The 19,053-nt window shown below is 49.3% G+C and overlaps 1 protein-coding gene across 1 annotated transcript; it reads left to right on the top strand.

The window, feature by feature from the left end:
• Window positions 1–932: 932 nt before the first annotated feature.
• OPRL1 (opioid related nociceptin receptor 1) lies at window positions 933–17,822 on the top strand. The gene is made up of 7 exons (XM_072350228.1): window positions 933–995; window positions 4,203–4,376; window positions 4,511–4,865; window positions 5,497–5,718; window positions 6,202–6,455; window positions 14,296–14,651; window positions 14,933–17,822. The coding sequence occupies exons 5-7, from the start codon at window positions 6,229–6,231 to the stop codon at window positions 15,454–15,456; spliced, it is 1,107 nt and encodes a 368-aa protein (XP_072206329.1). The 5' UTR covers window positions 933–995; window positions 4,203–4,376; window positions 4,511–4,865; window positions 5,497–5,718; window positions 6,202–6,228; the 3' UTR covers window positions 15,457–17,822.
• Window positions 17,823–19,053: the final 1,231 nt, after the last annotated feature.

Genomic DNA, 19,053 nt, shown 5'->3' with positions numbered 1-19,053 from the left:
CCTGGAAGGAGCTTTATGTCTCCTCCAATACCAGCTCTGTTCTCTATGGGCTTCTATTATTCTGTTTGTGTTTGAGAGCCCAACAGTGATGAGTGTGTTAGGCTATCTACTCCTTACAGACTTGTCACGTTCAGAACTGGAAGTTGTAGTAGGATATCTGTCTCTCAGATACTTTTCACACATTTTTTTCACATTCAAAGTCCTGGTTTCATCACACACACACTCATTACCAGCATCAGTTCTTCTGCCCAACCAGATCCCAGATCATTAGTGCAGGAAAACTGCAGCCCAGGTGGCACCAATGGGTCCCAGTGCTGTGTTGGGCACAGGTGGGGCATGTTGGGAAGAGGGCATAAAAGGGCCATGTAGGGGGTGGGGAGGGAAGTGTGGGAGCAGCTTGGTAGTGATTGCTCTGCTTCTAGGTAAGGCTTTGAGTTGGAGGAAGTATGTGAGCAGGGCAGTGTGCTATAGAACAAGGGGAGGCTGTTCTCTTGAGGGGTGCTGTTTTTCAGAGGGAGCTGTGCTTATGGGGTTTGTATGGCTGGATCTTTGGGGCACTATTTAGAGGTGCTACCCTTTTCTGTCAAACCTTCAGGCCCTGGTTTTTGGCTCCTGCAAAGCAGTACAGCTCTTCTGGAAACCACTCATCCCAGCAGAGCAGTTGACTCTCAATCCCACATAACATTATGAAATTTGGAGCATATGTACAGCACTGCTGGCATGGCTCTTTGCATGACATCTTCAGAACGAGCTTGACAGTCGCATAAATAGCATATGCGAGAAGGCCTTATGGATCTGCTGCTTGTTGCATATTATTTACATACATCTTCTGTACCTAGCTGATGGCTCCTTAGCATTTGTCTTCCATTTATCTCTTTTTTTTTCTCTTCCTAGTGATGGTTTTGCCAGGGACTGGAATCTTCCAAAGGCAGATATTCAAGCCTCTAGAAAATGGATAGGAATATAAATCCCTCTGCAATTCCTTGAAATCTCCAGTAAGCATCTTTAACTTCTTCTTGCTAGAAAGTGGAACAGGTGAATGCTTTAGGGGCTGCCCTCAGGTGGGTGGGAGTGTGGAATCCATGTCTTGGGGAGGGAATGGCCAGAGGAAGGATGGTTTGTCTCGTGAGACTGGAGAGATTTGCTTGCTTCAAACTTGATGGGTTTGAGATGGAAAAAGGAATGAGATTGTAAAGAGGAATATAATGTTACAGAGAAGATGGCTAATGGGCTCGTTCAGAACCACCTGATATGATCACTCCCTGGGAAATTGTGAATAATGGTGGCAAACAGTAAAATATCAGTGAAGGGGGGGTGACGTCAGGCGCTCGCTTTCTTCTCTTGGAACTTGAGGGATTTTGCTTTAAATGAACTTATGATGGGAATGTGATTGGCTTGAATTACCTGTAAGCAGTGAGGTTCAGCTCACCACCATACCATGCTGTCCTGCAAAATACAGGTGGCTGCTGATGTGAAGTTGCACCCCTTATGGAGGTGCTGTGATGCCTGAGGGCTGTGACACCCCTGATGTGGGCAGCTGCCCTCTCTCTGGACGTGGCTGAGGGGTATGAGCAAGACATAAGGAACATGGGAGGAACTGAGCAGAACTGAAGCAGTTCTTCTTGTGCTCAGGTTTTGGGGGTGGAATGGCTCTCTCTTTTCCCACTCTGTGCTCCCAGGGGATGGAGTGGGAGCAGATGTATTCCCTTGCATGGTAACCATGTGGATTTGGGTGCTGGAGAGCAAATAGAAGGAGAAAGATGAGAGGAAAAGTGGAGAGATCTGTGTTATGCTTAAGGTGGGTTGGAATTACATTCATTTTCCTGTCCTACTGCTTTATGAGAGCAATAAGTTGATACCACTTTTACTGCTGAGGTGCTCCCAGGGATCAGCTGTCTCTTGTGTGAGATTTTTGTTCTGTGTTGTGCCCACTGTGGATCAGTCCTTGCCTGCAGCCTCAGCTGTGGGCTGGGATTTTGAGGTGCAGAAAGCAGGCACAGGTCACATTCTGATTCTGGTACGTGTGTTGGGAGCAGAAGCATGGACCTGGGATGGGAGAGCCCTGCTGCATCTGTTGTCCTCATGCTCATGTCTGGGTGTGTATTCATGGTGTGATGTGTGCGGGTTGGATCCCCACTGTGAGCTCTCCCTGAGAATCTCCATCCTCATGGAAGGAAAAGAGGAGGGATGTGGCATCCCATTGGCCCCATTCCCTTAGCTGGGCTTTAGGGAGCATCCCAGGGCAGGTTGAAACCTGGAGGAGCTTTTATTTTTCGGATGCTGGATGTTCCCCTCCTTGTTCCTACTGAACTTCTATTTATTTTTTAACTTATCAGTTCTGATGCTTAGCATCCCTGAAAAGGGTCTATGGAGACTTCTCCAAAAGGAGACTGATGGAGGAAATATGAAAGTTACAATGAATTCACACTGCAAATATTGAAGTCAGCGTGCCCTCTTCTTAATAGATGTTATTTCTCATTCTTCAAAGCTGTTCATCAGTGATGGAAGGCGGATAATCCACTTCAGGAATCCTTCTTCCCTCGCGTTCTTGCATGATTTATAACATAGCTGGAGGAAGAGAATTTGTCAGCACCATCTCTGTGAAGTAGTGCTGAATCCCATTGCAGGAGGGACTCTGGAGAGGTGGTTTTGAGCCTGAGAGATGGCTGTTTTTTCCATTCTGCCCTGAATTTTCGTTCATTACTTCCTGTCAGCTCCTCTGATGCTGTTTGCCACGGGTCTGTGGCATTATGTAAAGCAGTCCGTGCTCATAAATGGAGCCCAGCATCTCTCCTGTCTTGCTGAGCCATTGCAGGGTGAGCTGGGACTGCCCTGCACTCTTCCGCAGCTTGGCTGCCCCAGGTCTCACTTTCCATGCTTGTTCTGCATGTTTTCCATCTCTGGAAAAATCTTGCTCTAATATTTCTATCTGCCATGCAGTTCTTCTATATAAAATGCTGATACCTGCTCTGCTTGTTTCCTTGGTGCTGAAAGATGCAGTGCTTGGTGATGCTGCTCAGCACTGACCTGCTGAAGGGAGCAGCAATGCTCAGAGCTGACCCTTGAAAAGCTTAAACTTCTGATCCACAAAGCAGGACCTTTTTGTGCTTACAAACCTGTTTAATGGCAGAGAACAAAGCTGTCTGCCTGTTGTTTCTCACCCTCCTAAATAATTTAGCCTAGCATAGGGAAACAAGTGGTTTGATCAGTGGCAATGTGCTTCCAATGGTGATGTGTGTCAGTGCCATCAGTTCTGATGGGAGAAGGGTGTGCTCGTCAGCCAGAGGTGCTCTCAGTGCTTATAGCATGGGCTTGTGCATGTTGTTAGTTGCTGAGTTGGGGAGTAAATATCAGTACCCAAAGAACACATTCTGCCTGCCCATTGTTGGTGAGAGTGCAAATGTTGCTAATGAGAGTTTTGCATGCACTTAGTGCCTGTCAGCCCTGCAGTGATAGATGGGTATCTGACCCTCTGCTCTCCTACCAGCCCAGCAAGCTCCGCATCCCCCAATCTACCTCCATCTCTCTGTTAGAAATAATTTCCCATCTTGCAAAATTAATTCTCTGCTCACAACGGCCTTGATTAAATAGCACAGCAAAGTGTGCTGAAGGTGGCAGAGCAGCTCTGATGGAGGGGCTTCATCTCCTTCGGTGGAAGATGGGGGTTGAACAGGGAGGGAGGGGATGGTGCCTGCTCTGAATGTGTCCTTGATTCATGTCGATGCTCTGGATGCATCCTGCAAATCCAGCATCTCTTTATAGCGTTCTCTGCTGCCTTCATGTGCACCTCCTGGGCATCCATCACCTGGAAGGAGGGTTTTGTTTTGGGCTCATTTCTTTTATTACTTTGCTGTCTGCATAGAAGCCCTCCAGCAGAAGAGCTGATCCCTTTCTTTTCCCAAGAAATGGGCTGGGAGAAATCCAAATCCCTTTTGGACCTCAAAGGTGAAATCTTGCTAGCCTTTGTTTTGGTGTGGAGACCCCAGAGGGTGCAGGGAAGAACTCTGATGAGGAAGGAAGCTGCCATAGGATGGCAGTCTGCCCACTGAACTGGGGGGGGGGGATCCTGGGGAGAACAGAAGGAATAGTGATCTCTTTTGTTAATGTGGACTTCCACGATTGAAGTGGGGGCTTGGAGGCAATCAGGGTCAGGCTGGAGGGGCACTGGGAACATGATGGAGATGTGTCTCTGTTCACTGCAGGGAGTGTTGGACTGACAGTCTTGAGGGGTCCCTTCTACCTCAAATGATTTGGTGATTGGATCAGGGCTGTGGTCACATTGAGCAGAACAGAGAGAGATTGGGACTGAATGTGCAGCAGGAATATGTTGGATTTTCCTATGTGAGAGGTCACTGAGCAGCATGAAGGCTATCCAGGTGAGCTCTCTTCTCTGATCTACTGCTGTTCTCTCTTCAGCCTCTGAAAATCAATCCATTAACTATTAATGTCTCATCCCAAATTTATTTCACACGCCTGTTAATGGACTGACCAAAACTCTTTCAAACACCAGGACTCCTGCATCACACAGAGGGCTGGATCTCTGCTGTGGGCTTTGTTCCCTCTCAGATCTGGGACCTGCTTTCATGGAAGCATTTAGGAACACTGCTGCACGTTCCCATACCATTACTGGTGAGGAAGGTGCAGCTTCTGTGCTAAATATCCCCAGGCAAGCTTTAATGTGGAACTGGAGCAGCAAGGGCTGTCTGCTGGGCCCAAGCTGCTCTCCTGGGCTGCCTGTGGACTCTGGAAGAGAAGCAGTGTTTGCTGCCCAAGGAGACAGTAGTCTTTCTCTGTGCCCCCTGGGCCATACCAATGTGTGCTGCACCCCAAAACTGCTGGAAAACTGCTTCTGCCATCTGTGACAGGTGAGCGGGGCAGCAGAGCATGAGGCCCTGCAGGCAGGGTGCCCTTGGTATGGGATCAGAATGGGGCAGACCCCACGGTCCCATTTTCCCCCTGTGTATGGGGATAACAGACAGCTGTAGCTGTGGTCACATCCCATGGCTGGATTCAGGAGGGGGGGGCAGGGTCTGTAGCTCTGAAGCTCCGTGTGCTCCTCGAACTGAGACAAAGCAGGGGATGCTCTCAGTTACACCCCTCCCCACTTTGTCCACCATAGCTCTGAGAGCCCCGGCTCAGCCCTCCGTGCCATTTGACCATTTTCTAGGTTAAATTCCCCAAATTCTACCTCTGCTCGGGGAGCGCTCAGAGCTCCCAGCTGCGGAGCTGCCCCAGGTGGGTGCGGGACACTGCCGGGGACTGCGGGTAGGGTTGGGGACCGGTGCTGGAGTCCCCCTCCATCTGTGGGGTATCTGGGGGAGGGTGGCAGCTCCGAGCGGTGGGGTCGCAGCCCGCAGGTGTGGGCTCGCTCCGCTTTGGTGGGTTTGGCTTTTTCCTTTTTTTTTTCCCCCTTTCTTTTTTTTTTAATCCATCCCCTCCCTCCTTTCTTCTCCCCCCCCCCCCCCCCCCCCCCAACCTCGCTTTGCTTTTACGCAGTGACAGCAGCCAGGCAGCCGGGCTGGCTCTGCCCAGCCGCCGTCCTCCCTCCTTCCCTCCCTCCCTCTCTCTCCTTCTCTCCCCCCATCCTTCCCTGCTCCTTAAAACCTGCGCTCCGGGGGTGCAGCCCCTCCAGCGGAGCCTCCGGCCGTGCCCAGCCCGGCTTTGTTCCCTGCGGGGCTGACTGAATGCGGCCGCAGTAGAAGGGAAATCCGTACGCAGGTAAGCAGCCAGCGGGGGTTTACGTATCTCTGTATCTTTTATATATATTAACTTTGGGCATTTCCTACCGCTTTGCAGGGGATGCTGCAGGGCTGCAGCAAGCTGGCTTTGGACAGAAAGGGGGGGAGGGGTGGGGTGAGCGTGGAGCCCCGGCTGGAGGCTGCTGTAGGGGGTGTTTGGGGAGCACGAAGCTGCAGTAGGGGTTTCCAGCCTCATCCGGGCTGTGGGATATGGGTGGGGGGTCTCCCAGTGCCCGGGAGGGATGGAGTTGTGCAGCCTGCATTCCCGCTGTGCTGGCGGTGTGGAGATATTTGAGCTCAGGTTTCCCTGAGCTCTGGAGTCTGAATCCCATTTCCGTGCTCCTGGGGAGCTTGGAGGGGAAGCTGCACGCTCCCCAGCAATACATCATCCTTAGCATTCCTTGTGCCCTGAACTGCCCGTTTCACCAGCAGATCTTAAAACTCTCTCTTCGGTGCCCCCCAGGTCCTTGGCACAGGTTGTTGGTTCACGATGGACCCCCTCTTCCCTGCCCATATTTTGGAAGACCCCGACCTGAGAAAGCTGCTGAACGACTCCTCCATGCTGAACCTGAGCTTTCTCCCCAGCAACTGGTTCAACAACGGCACGGGGGACAGCTTCCTGCCGCTGAGCATCAAGATCACCATTGTGGTTGTCTACTCCATTGTGTGCATTGTGGGGCTGGTGGGCAACTGCTCCGTCATGTATGTGATCGTCAGGTAGGCAGCAGGCAGCTTGCAAGGGAGGGCTGGGAGCAGGGAGGGCACCTCGTGAGAATAAATCAATGCTGCAGGAGGAGAGGGCTGGTGATTCTCCGGTAATTGCAATGTGCTTTAGAGGTAATGGTGTGGTGTCTATTTAATGGTTTAGGTTTGATATGTTGGGGCTTTCTTCTTTTTTTTTCCCCCCTCCCTTCCTGGGCATGGTGAAGGTTCCCACCAGCTTTCAGCTGCCCTCTGGTGCCTCCTAAAGTTTAACCCAGAGAATGGAACAGAGCGAGCAGATCTGCTTGATAAGTGGGGCTTTTTGTAAGCTGCTGGGTCGGGAGTGGGGCATCCTGAGGAAGGTGGAGTGTTGGGAGCGTGCAGGGGGTGCCCACTGCTCTGTGGGACATCTTCCCCCTGCACTGTGCCTAGCAGCCTGCTGTGGGTGCAGGTGCTGCTCTACCTGGGAGCTGAACCAAGTTCTGAGGGGTAGGGCTTACTGGGAAGCTCAGACTTGCATTTTTCTGCCTCTAAAGTGCAATTCATGCAGCTTTTTCCACCTCGATGGGAAATATGGGTGTAAATAAGATGCAACAGGATGCTGAAGAGATAAGGGCAACTTCCCTGGCTTTGGAGTTGGGGAAACTTTGCAGGAGGACAGCTCAGAGCCTGGGCTGCTCCTGCAGCACTGCCTGACCTCTCTGCCTGCTCCTGCTGTGGTTTGAACCACCTTATTTCTTGCAGTCAGAAACCCTGCAAGTACAAAGTAAGCTCCTGCAACCACTGGGGCTGCGATTCTGTGTCAAGTGCCAGCATCCCTCTTGCGGTCTCAGTGCTGTGTGTGCTATAGAATCAGCTCCTATTCTATATCAATCTTAGAACATTCCTGATGCAAGTGAGAGATGCCAGAGCAGAAAACTCGTTGCAAACTTTTGTTTTCGCCCTCAACAAAGACAACTAAAATAATTAGCAGATATTCGGACACTGAGATTAAATCCTGCTCTTTCCAGGAGCCCCTTTGCTCCCAAAGCATCTCTCCACTGAACACACACAGCTGTGCTGGGGGAGGTGCTGCAAAATGAAGTGTCACTGAGCAGAGGTTAGGTCTTTGCCACAAGGACAAAGTGACTCTCCTGTTCCTTGAGCTGCCCAGCAGAGCTCTTCCTGTGGATGGGTTTCTGGAGAGGAGAAGGGATTGCAGCACTGCTGGGGAAGCTGAAGATGGGTGGGAAGGTCTGCAGCATAGCAATGCCACACTGGGATTGCTTGTGTTTCTGTTCATAGTGCAGTGCTTGTGGGGTTGTGTGTGTGCAGTGAGCAGCAAATCTGCCAATGAAAAGTTCCTGTCCCGCAGCTGCTTGGGGGGTGCATGAGATGCTGTGCAGGCAGGGGAGGGAGTCCTTGCCCAGAGTGTGTGTGAGCCTTAGGTGTGTGGCAGGAGGAGCTCAGAATTCTCTTGCTGGCTGCAGAATGGGAATGTGAGCAGCTGCCATCATTTCATCCTCATGGAAGTGGGCTGGGTGTTGGTTTCTTTGACAGCGTGTATGTGTTGGCCTCTGGGGAGAAGGGGTATCTCTAAGGAGCAAGGAGAGCCCCAGGATGGTGGCTGATGTGTCAGCAAGAACACAAATAACCCAACCCAGCATCCTGGGCAAGTGGGATGTGCTGTGCTTGTGTAGGGCTATGCTTCCAGAACAGTGGCTTCTGTTCTGGTCCTTTGGGCTTGGATACCTTCCAACAATATAGATGGGGCCTGAGAAAAAGTGGGATTTAGCTCTGGAGTTTCCCCTGGAACATCTTGTCCTTTGCTTCCCCATTGGTATCTTCTGGGAACTCACTACTGGCTGAGACCAACGTTGAGCTGCAATAGGCAATGACCCTTCTGGGCTCACAGAGTAGCAGCAACTTTTGAGTATCCCTGTCCAGAACTTATATTTCCTTGCTCTTGCTCACTGGAGCAGACGCAGTGATGAAACAAACCCAGTATCCCAAACCTGACCATGGCCAAGCACACAAATTGACACAGAGCTGCCAAGTTAATATGAGGGTGTGAGGATGCTGCTGTTGGCCTGGCTGACTTCTTGAACGTGAGTGCTGCTGGACTTTGTGCCTTAAGCTGCATCGTTTCTAGTGGGTTGAGCACTGGTTGCTGGTAAAACAATGTATTTTGGGGATTCTCAGCAATGATGCTTCCATTGATGGAGAAAGATGGGCAAATCTACTGTGTTGCATCCTTCAGGAGCTCTTTTCACCTTTCCATGCTTATGTTTCACTGGAGATAACGGGACTACTTGTAAGAAATGGGTGTATTTTCTTCTACTAAACGTTTTGGTGATGCAGGCAGTAATTGCTTTCTGTTTTTCAGGGAGTGGGGAAACACAAAGCCTCGAAAATCAGTGCTGAAGGAAATGGGAGGCTTCAGGAAGGGCGATTTGTTCTGTTTGGATGAGTTCGTTCGTAGCCCAGAGGGAAAAGTTTGGGATCTCCTGGTATTTCAGACAGAAGAGAAAAAAGAAAAACCCACCGTATTCCAAACCTCCTCTGGGTTTTCCCCCCGTGTTGTAAAAACCAACCTACCTCTCTATTGTATTTGGAGTGATTTAACGTTTGGAGCTATTAATTTGTAGCGCCGGTCACCACGTGACTGCCAGTCCACTTCCAGTGCTCCAGGCACTAATTGGATAAGACTGAGAAGGGCTCTTCTCAGGAGCACTATTTCTTGGACAGTAAAGGGCCTATTGTGCAAATCTGCCTTGTCTGGGGCTTTGTTCTGCTTGCTCATTGTGGAGTTCCTTGCCAGCCCAGATAATGCCTCCCCTCCCTCCTCCTGCTGTTTGTCTGCTCTCTTCTGCATACATTTCCTGTGCTGCTTTTAATGAGGGTAGAACAAGGAGTTGAACATCATGATGCAGAGAATGTTTTAGGAGCGAGCGGGGGTGAGTGGCTGCTGGGTTTCTCTCTTATCATTGATCTCTGCAATGCTGGGTGCCCCAAACCTTTGTTTTCAGGAAGAAAAGGGAGATGTGTTGCTTTCACAATGGTACTGGACATGGCTGACCTGTGGGCTATGGGTTGAGGTGGTGCAGACCCAGCTGCCTTGCCTTTCCCTATACATGAGAGCTACCAAAGCATTGGCGTGTGAGAGAGACCAAGCCCTGAAGCTTCGTGGCCACCGGAGTGCTGGAGGGGGGGGATGATGAGCAGCACAAAGCTGCTGGCCTGGGGAGCCCTCTCCCTTGAGTTGTGTTGCTGTAATGATTGGCAGTGATGGTCTGGAGGACTCTTCCTTAGTGCTGAATGTGCTCATTGGGATCAGCCTCCCTGGAAATGAAGCCTCATCTCTTGGGCTTATGTACATGGTTACAAAGCAGCTCAGGCAGCTCTTTAGGAGTTTTAGATGCCAGACCCCCATGCCTTTATTCACAGCCTTAGCTCTGTCTTGCTGCTTCTGTCCTGTAGGGCTGTGCTGTCTGTCCTTCTGCTGGAAACCTCCATCAATCCCTGTGCTTGGAGGCTGAGGGCAGCTGGCTGTGATGAGACAGGGAAAATGAAGTTAATAGGACATCTCAGAGATGCTGATTTCTTAATAGAAAGCTTTTTAATGGAAGAGTGTTGACCATCTGCGCGGCTCAGAGCTGAAATTGAGTGAGTGGTTAATGCAATGCAGACCCAGGGGACGCAGCGAGGTCAGCTGGGATCCCTGCTCTCTCCACATTGGCTGCTCCTGGTTTTTCCTGGAGTATAAACAGCAACAAAACAAAACAAAAGGCAATTGTTGTAAATTGCAGGGAAGGAAAACCCACGTGGAGGGATCTGTGCTGTACAGAGTGGGAGGGAGGGGGGGAATCAGGTCTGCATCTGTGGACATGGACAAGCTGTGCCCATGGCATGGGGCATTCCTGCCCATCTCCCACTGACAGCTCCTGCAGATCCAGTGCCTCTTCTCTTGGTTTCCCTTGGCTCTGGTGGGATGAGTTGAAGGGAGTTGCCCATATGCAACAGTAATTGAGTGATGTTTGATTTGTGACTTGGTTCCCAGTGTTTGCAGTGCTTTTTGGAACTGGGCAGTTCCCGGCAGTAGAGCCAGCATTTAGGACTCTTATCTGTCCAGCAGAGGTAGATGGAGCGTGTTCATGGGGATGAGAGCATCCTGCTGCAGAGCAGCTGCTGTCAATCACCCTCCTTAACCCAGAGCCCTCATCCTAGCAGCCTTCAGCATCCTTGCTAGCCCCAAGGTGAGCTGCAGGGGTTGGCACAGCTGTAACCCTCAGCATAGCAGAGAGTGGACTGTGGAGTCTCAAAGGGCAAGAGAATTTTCCTGTCCCAAAGCACCAGTATCATAGTAGTATCATAGTATACCATATCATACCAGTGCTGTGGCATCCTCCTTAACCCCTGCTTATTGGTCACGATCTTGCCCAGGTAATGAATAGGATTTATGTACTGCTGATGGTGGCTGCTTTTTCATTGTTGTCTGGCTCCACAGTCTGAAATTCATTTCTGAAATGTGCTGTTTGTGGCATGTTGAATCGTTAGGAACAAACAGACTTAAATGGGGGAGAAATTCCAGGATGAGCTGGCTGCAAGAGAGTGATCAGAGCAGGAGAGATGTGCAGAGCACCGTGCGAGTACGTGGCTAAGATGACACAAAGCAGGACAGTCTGTGCCAGATGGAAATATCAGCTTTGTTCAACTTGTGGGCTAAAGGCAGCCTGGGAGCTGGGATGTCACTGATTTTCACAGATTCCTGCTGTCAGGGCTGGAGCAGCTCTGCAAAATCCCTCCAGAGCTTTTTCTGCTGTTTTGCTTCCCTGCCCTGCTGCAGATCTGTGCATGTCCTGGAAGGGGATGAAGGGACTGTCTGCATCCCAATGAGCTGGAGCTTCTGATGCCAAGAGGCTCAAAGAGGCAGAGGGCTCCTGGAGGTGATGCTCACAGCTCCCCAGGGTGTGAAGGCTTCGCTCTGTTCCCTCTGCCCTGATGCCTTCAGCTCTGTTCCAGGATCTGATTTTGCTGATCCTTCCCCTTGGGGTGTCTGCGTGCTGTACAGCAGCTGGATGGACAGGACGAACAGTGCCAAAACAACAGCACTGCAGCTTGCCCTGAGGCTCAGCCAGAAGCAGAATCCATCCTTCTGAGAAACAGAACCTCAGAGCCAGCGTGTGGAAAAGCCGCCTGCTTCCCCTCCTCCACCAAAATGCAGGTTCCCTTTCCTGAAGGATTTCCCCCATGTAACACTGCTGGAGGCCCACTTAGCAGAAAGGAGGGGGACAACAAGTGCTGAGTTGCTCTACGGGTCTTTATTCTTCTTAGGTTTTGGAAGCTGGGGGAGCATAAGAACGAAGCAGGATTACATTTATGGTAAAGGTGGAGTGGGGTGGAGAGCTGAGAGCAGCTGGAGCACCCTGTGGGTGATGCTCCATTAGGAAATTACCTCTGTGACCGAGTGCAAGAAAGTGGCTCAGCAGGAGCTTGTGCCCTGCGTGCAGACCTTGTCAGTGCCAGAGCTGTGCCACAGGGGGGCTGGGGGGGGGTAACTTATGTGCATCCTTGAGCCTGAGAGTTTAATTTGTCTTCTTTTTGTTGCTGTTGTTCAGATTAAGAAAGGGAACATTCTCAGTTCCCAGAGGAAAAGAGAAGAAAGGTTAATCCGCGGAGAAGTGATTAATTGATTTTTGTTTGTACTGAACATTCTGGAAATGTTTGGGTACATCGGTTTGTTGGGATAATGGCTGTTGGCTCTCAGCATGTGGAAAAAGTGAAGCTAGAAGTAATTAATTAGGTGCAAATTATTTTCCCCACCTTTGAAGAGCACAAAAATCAGCCTCAGAATCCACATGAAGGTCGGCAGGAGGATGCAGGTGGATTGGTGGATGGCTGCTTGTTTCTCCTGTTGCTCAGAAATACGTACATATAGTTTTTAACCTAGTGGTTAAATGGGCCATCTTTGCTCAAAAATGCAGCTGTTATTCCCTCAAGTTATAGTGTTAGTGATGGAAGAGTGAGATGGAGGTGTGCTGATGAATTGCCTCCCAGTGCAATTGCATGGGTGTGGGGAATATGCTTGGCCTTTGGGAAGCCTGGACTGAGAGACACAGACAGTAATGCTCCCAAGAGGTATCTGCTAAGGCAGACTTTGGTGACTTAACTTCCTGAAGCATGAGCTGACAATACTTATCTGCATGTGTTTTTGTGTGCTGGTACAGAGCAGTGATGCTGTGCAGCATGGAATCTTCTTTCTTCCTAAGGCAGAATTGCAAGGGAAGCCCTGAAGCACTAAAGCCTGACAGCTTCCAGGTTGTGCTGGTTTTGTATGCTGCCTTACTTGCTTGTCTCTTCATAACAGGAAGGATGCTGGTATTTTTCCTTTACTGCTTTTGGTTGTATAAGTTCTGATCTTTCTAAGAACCTGCTGCCTTGCTCTGCTGCTGTGCTTTCTGGGCCAGGAGCCGCCTGACTGAGACTTACGTGGGAACATCAAATGCTTCCGTCAACACTCACCTGCTCCAAAAGCTCCCCTTGGCTTTCAAGGGCAAACATAGGCTCCTTTGTTCTTGCTTTCTGAAGCTACAGTCTGGCAGAAGGCATTTCCAAACACCTGGCTTCTAACACAAGCTCTGGCAGGATAAAATGGGCTTCAGATTCCCAGCTGTGGGTTCTCTGGGTGCGAATTCACTAAGTCACCCTGTGTCCAGGTGGAGTTGAGTGTAGCAGTGACAGTGTTCCCAGATCACCCACCAGGAGTCAAAGCCCACATCATCTAGGAGGAGTATGGTGTCGATTGAGGTGCGCAGCTCTGGGTTTGCTCTTCTAACTCAATTGGACCAAAAGAGCATGTTAGGTTAAATCAGACCTCATAATATTCCAGCACGTATATCAAAGTGCAGGTTGTATGGTGGTTTATGGGCTTTGGTGTTGCCCCCAAATGAACTTGTCTGCTGTTAATACATATTGCTGTCTGCCATTTCTGGCAATGCTTCTCTGAAGGCCATTAGTATGTTGAACAATTGATGAAATGAAGTTTTAAAATGATATCAGCTTGTTAGCTCCTATGTCCATGAGAGGAGCATCCTGGAGCTGAAAGGGTAGGTGCCCTTGGAGTCACAGCTGAGCTTCCATTCCTGCACACTCTGTGTATCCTTGGGCAGATGATCACATCTTTCCTTGCATCACTTCCCATGTGCAAAGGGGAGACGACTAACACCGGAGCAAGGTGAATCTCTCGGGGCAGTCTGTTCCTGTGATAAAAGTGACAGGAGTGACACAAATCATTTGGAGTTGGCTCATGACTTTATCCCAAAAGTGTCTTTTTTTTTTTTTCTTTCAGGTTTTTTTGATATCTTGTAGTCTGCTGCTAAACCAGCTCTGCCCATCTCACCCGTTCTGCTTTGACAGCTCACATTAACTGTAGCCTTTGGCTATGAGCCCATGCAGAATGGCTAATCATCTTACTCCTGGACCGTATGATGCCTTTCAAATCAGCTTACTGGGTAAAGCTCTCACCAGTATTTATAATAATGAAGGCATATGTGATGAAATCCTAGATGAGCCTTACTGAAGTCATTTTTCATAAAGCACGATCTGACCTGACAGCCTCAAGTGTTCGTTGTCCTTGCTTGTAGTCAATGAGGACAAGCTTTTTCTGACAGTGAGACTGATTGTGGAAGCACCGTTTCCATCAGTGTGGAAGCCAGGTAGAAGCACATGGGAGGCAGAAAAAAAGTGGCAGTATTCAGTATAGCTCTTTGGTAAGAAGAAGCATCTCCATAATATGAATACCCTCTTTGGCACACTTCAATGCCTTACCCATTTGGGTCAGGTGGAGCTCTAACCATTGCTCGTTTTCACATTTCAGATTCACCAAGATGAAGACAGCAACCAACATTTACATCTTTAACCTCGCTCTGGCTGATACCTTGTGTCTGATGACCTTACCCTTCCAGGGTACAGACACGTTCCTTGGCTTCTGGCCTTTTGGCAATGTCCTTTGTAAGATTGCTATCTCTATAGACTACTACAACATGTTCACAAGCACCTTCACCCTGACGATGATGAGCGTGGACCGTTACATCGCTATCTGCCATCCTATCAAAGCTCTGGACATCCGCACTCCTCACAAGGCCAAAGTGGTGAACGTCTGCATCTGGGCGCTCGCTTCTGTCTTTGGCATCCCAGCGATGGTGATGGGATCTGCAGAGAATGAGAACAATGGTCAGTCAAAACACACCAAGGGCTGGGGGGGGTTTTTAATGCCACTGGCCAGGAGAGCTCTATGGTCTTGGGGAGCCATCTGAGGGGGAACTGGTTTCATCAACGGGCTAATTTCCCTGCTATAAAGCCATTTAAACTCATTCCTCTTTGTCATTGCTTCTTTGCATCGCTGCTATTGTTTTTCAGTATTAAACATACCTTAATGAAGTGGAATGTGAAAATGCTTCTGTTCCTGATATGAGTTTGCTGACCTTCCCCTCCTTTTCATTTTTTCCTTGCAGAAATTGATTGTCTAATTAAGCTCCCTTCACCCGTGGATTACTGGGATCCAGTGTTTGGCATCTGCGTTTTTCTCTTCTCCTTTATGATCCCTGTGCTGATCATCACCATTTGCTACAGTCTCATGATCAGACGCCTCAAGAACGTCCGTGTCCTCTCAGGCTCCAAGGAGAAGGACCGGAACCTGAGGCGCATCACCCGCATGGTGCTGGTAGTGGTGGCTGTCTTCATAATCTGCTGGACTCCCATCCAGATCTTCGTGCTGGTCCAGTGCTTGGGTGCCAAGGCTGAAAGCGAGCTCGAGCTGGCTATCTCCTGCTTCTGCACAGCCCTGGGGTATGCCAACAGCAGCCTGAACCCCGTGCTATATGCCTTCCTAGATGAGAACTTCAAGGCTTGCTTCAAGAAGTTCTGCTTCCCTACCGCCTTCAGGACGGAGCTCCAGATGTCCAACAGGATGTGCAGCATTGCCAAGGATGTGGCTTATGCCTGCAAGAACTCGGAGGGGACTAACAATCCGGCCTGACTAGGCATGGAAATCCCCATGGTGGCTGTCGCCCAGCAGAGTCCAACCACTCCCACATCAGAGCTAACTCAGATAACGGCCCTTTAGCAGGACCTCAAAACTGAGAAACCAAGGAAGCAATTTTGGGAGTTGGGAAAACTGGACGCTGCAAGAGCATGCAAAAGAGCTGATTCAATGCATTTTTAGTTCTGACGTGCCCTGCCCTGTGGAGCACGTTTGAAATCGGCCTTTTGATTCCTGTGGAAACCCTGGCAGCTTGCAAGGCTATAGAGAATCTGGGAATTAAGGGTTTGAAACAGGCATTGCTCCTGCATCTTACGCTTCTGCTGCTGGGAGACAGACCAAATGCAGACTATTCCATTTCTTTTTTCCTCCTTGAGTCGTTTCAGATCCTCTGCTCTTGTACCTCTCTGTGTACATGGGTTTATTCCTGCGGCACCGCTCCGAAATAAGACTTTGCTGAAGCCAAAGTGGGCAACAGCCGTCAGACAAAACCCGAGATCATCTCCAGGATGAGTCATCATAAGGGGAAGGATGCGGGGAGGGAGCAGAGCTGGCGGAAAGGGAAATTCAAGCTGCTGGGAACTGGAGAGCTCTGCAGAAAATCCTCTACCTGAGAGGGGGAGAGGAGGAGGAAAAGATGGAGGAAATGAACACAAATCCTTGTTTACATGCTGCTGTTGTTTTTGTTTTTAGCATTATCTTCCCATTGTAATAATGGACAGAATGTCTGTATATACATACACGTCTCTATATTGCTATGATACAGCTATATTGTATAAGATGTCTGCCTTGCCAAGCATGCCTTGGTGATCTTCCTCAGTGAAGGGAAGAAATGAAGTGGATGGAGTGGCCTATGAACGCACGTACCTATGTACAGGTGGAAACCATTTTAGAGACAGCCCAGCAGCTCCTCCAGAAGACATGGATGTTTCTGGTAGGAAGGGCAGCCTGCAGCCTCCCCATCTGCTCTATGTGTACAGGCCATGCAAAAGATGGCTCATTTATTTTGTCGAAGCGACATCAGCGATGCTGAGAGCTTTGGGAAGCGTTGCTGAGACGCCACAGCTTCTACCAACCTTGATCCATTTTCCTTTTTCTCCCCCCCCCTCTTCTGGAGCTTCGTGTAAAATGAAATGCTCAGTCATTTCATTTAGTAATGGAAGTGTTCCTGGAGAGTCCAACCACTGAGTGCCCTCTGCGGGGACAGCGGGCCTGTGTTCTTCCTGAAGCACCGTGGCCACAGGGAAATTTGGGAAGGAAAGCAGTGGCCCTTGCTTGGAGATGGCCGGCTGCAATGGCAGCTGAACTGTACAGACTTCACGTGAATATAGTCCTTGTGCTCTGGTCTATGAGATGCTGTATTTTTAATGTATCACTTTATCACTATTTTAATGCTGTCATGTTCTTTATATATGCTGTTTAAAAAAAAGAAGAAGGAGAAGAAAAGAAGAATCCAATGTTATATTTCTATGTAGAGTGTTTCCCTTATGGTTGGGCTTAAAATATAGATGCAGTCCCAGAGTCCCATCTGTAGGACCCGGGTCCCTTGTAAACTCTGCAAGCTGGGACCATTCTCGTAGTTTATACTGGGAGTCTGGAGGGGGATATAAGGGAGAACTTTACAAGTAGCACTTCCCCTGAGTAGCTGCAGGAGAGGAGGAGGTCTGGGCACTGTAAGCACTTTGCGATGGATGTTTATCCCCAGGCACTCACCAGGAAATCTCATACAGCCCCAGGCATGCCTTGGAGATGGTGACAAAGCGAGCTTGATGGGCTGCTGTACTCATGGATGCAACAATGGTATTGGTCATGGGCAGTGTGAGGTCTTCTGAGCCATGCAATGTGGGGTGTTGGGTATGAGTGGGGATGTGGCTGCTGGGCTGTCCTTGCAGTGCCACGAGGCAGAGCAGAGAGGTCTTTGGTGGCTGCCTCAGCAGAGCCACGCTCCCTTTGTAGCTCCTGGTTGTGTTTTTAAACAGATTTATGTCCTTTGAAAGTGTTTGGCACTTTTTATAAGGATTTTGTTATAATGACTATGCTGCAACAATCTCACATAATCGAGTAACCAATAAATGTGTGTTTACTGAGCTTTTGGGTAATTCTGTGGCCCTTGCAGTGAATGTGTATAGGCATTCTGTTAATGCTCGGTGGAGTTATAAGAAGAGCAACAAAACCTGGAAGCAAAAGCTTTATTGTACCGTGCCTATGGAGTTAAAAGCTTGTGCTCAGCTGCCCAGCTGAAGTGCAGGCTCTTTAATTCTCCTCTAAAATGGTTGTGTTGATATGATTTTACAATTACTGCAGTGTAAGTGACAGTTTCCTTGGTGGCTACTTGTGTGCTTCAATAAAGGAAAATAAAACCCTTATGCTTGGAATGATGTGGAATACGAAAGACGTAGCTGCATGGATCAGCAGCTGTTGGATGGGATGCTCACACATGGGCTTGTGTTTCCATCTGAAACCTTTGCTGTGTGCATCCAGTCCCATTCACCTGAGGTCAGTGGGACTTCTGTCGTGCCAACTTTGTCTGGAGGCAGCCTGCATGCGGAAGAAGTGAGATAACAGGTGATGGAGTGTGAGCTCCTGCAGCCTCTAGGTCCCATCCCAGGGGGCTGCGAGGCTGGGCATGGTCCTGCAGAGCAGTGAATTACAGGACTTCTCTGGAAACAAAGCCTAAGCAATCTTCCATAGCCAGAAAAGATTGATCATCCCGTGCTACGTGTGCAATAAAGAAAGCAAGCGTCTTCTCTCTGCATGGAGATCGATATTCCTACCCAGACAGGGGAATAGCAGCAGAGGTTTCTTTATTAGCAGTGGTGATTTTATTTTATTTTACTTTTTTTCCAGAAAAGAAAAGAAAAGAATATTGCTGAGGAAAAGAAAGAAAAAAAAACCACCAAGAAATCTTTATTGCTCCTCTCTAGTCCAGTTAATTATAAGTACCCAGGGGTGAGTTCTTATGGCAAAGCTATAAAATAAGCTGCTTTATTCAGTGCTGTGGAATTCATTAATGCCCTGAGTGCTGTCCCTGCTGCTGGTGACTGGAGCTGACTGCTGGATGGACCCAGGAGGGGTGAACTGAGCTGTGCCCCCTTCACCTCCCCCTGCCCAGGCTGTTCTGCTCAAAGCTTTCCTCTATGGAGAGGTTTTATGCCACAGAAGGGGATGAGTTATCTTCTCCTGTGCCACAGATCAGCTCAAGGTCTTCTGGTTCAGGTGAGTTTCCAGCTGAAATCACCCTTCTGATGCCCACTGCCCTTTGGAACCACAGCACCTTCCACCATCCACAACTCCAGCCCTGATAAAGACGTTATCTAACGCTGACAAGTCGCCAAGGCTATTTTTACAAGCTGTTTTTCTTTTATGAGGAGCTAGACTGTAAACATGTCTGCTTTTTTTCTTCTTCTTCTTTTTTTTTCCTCCTTTCTCAGAGGCAGATTTGTTAACTCCTTCAGGAGCTGCAGCTGCGCTCTGCTCCCTCTGTGCATACCTCAGGCATTGCTGCTGGGGAGCAGGTGTGCATGGGGCTGCTTTGCAAGGGGTGGGTGCTCTGCGTGGTTACGTCCTCCCCAGTGAAAAGGATTTGCAGGAGCA

The sequence above is a fragment of the Excalfactoria chinensis genome, chromosome 15 (assembly GCF_039878825.1).
Source record: "Excalfactoria chinensis isolate bCotChi1 chromosome 15, bCotChi1.hap2, whole genome shotgun sequence".
NCBI lineage: Eukaryota > Metazoa > Chordata > Aves > Galliformes > Phasianidae > Excalfactoria > Excalfactoria chinensis.
This window is presented reverse-complemented; position numbering and strand designations above follow the sequence as displayed.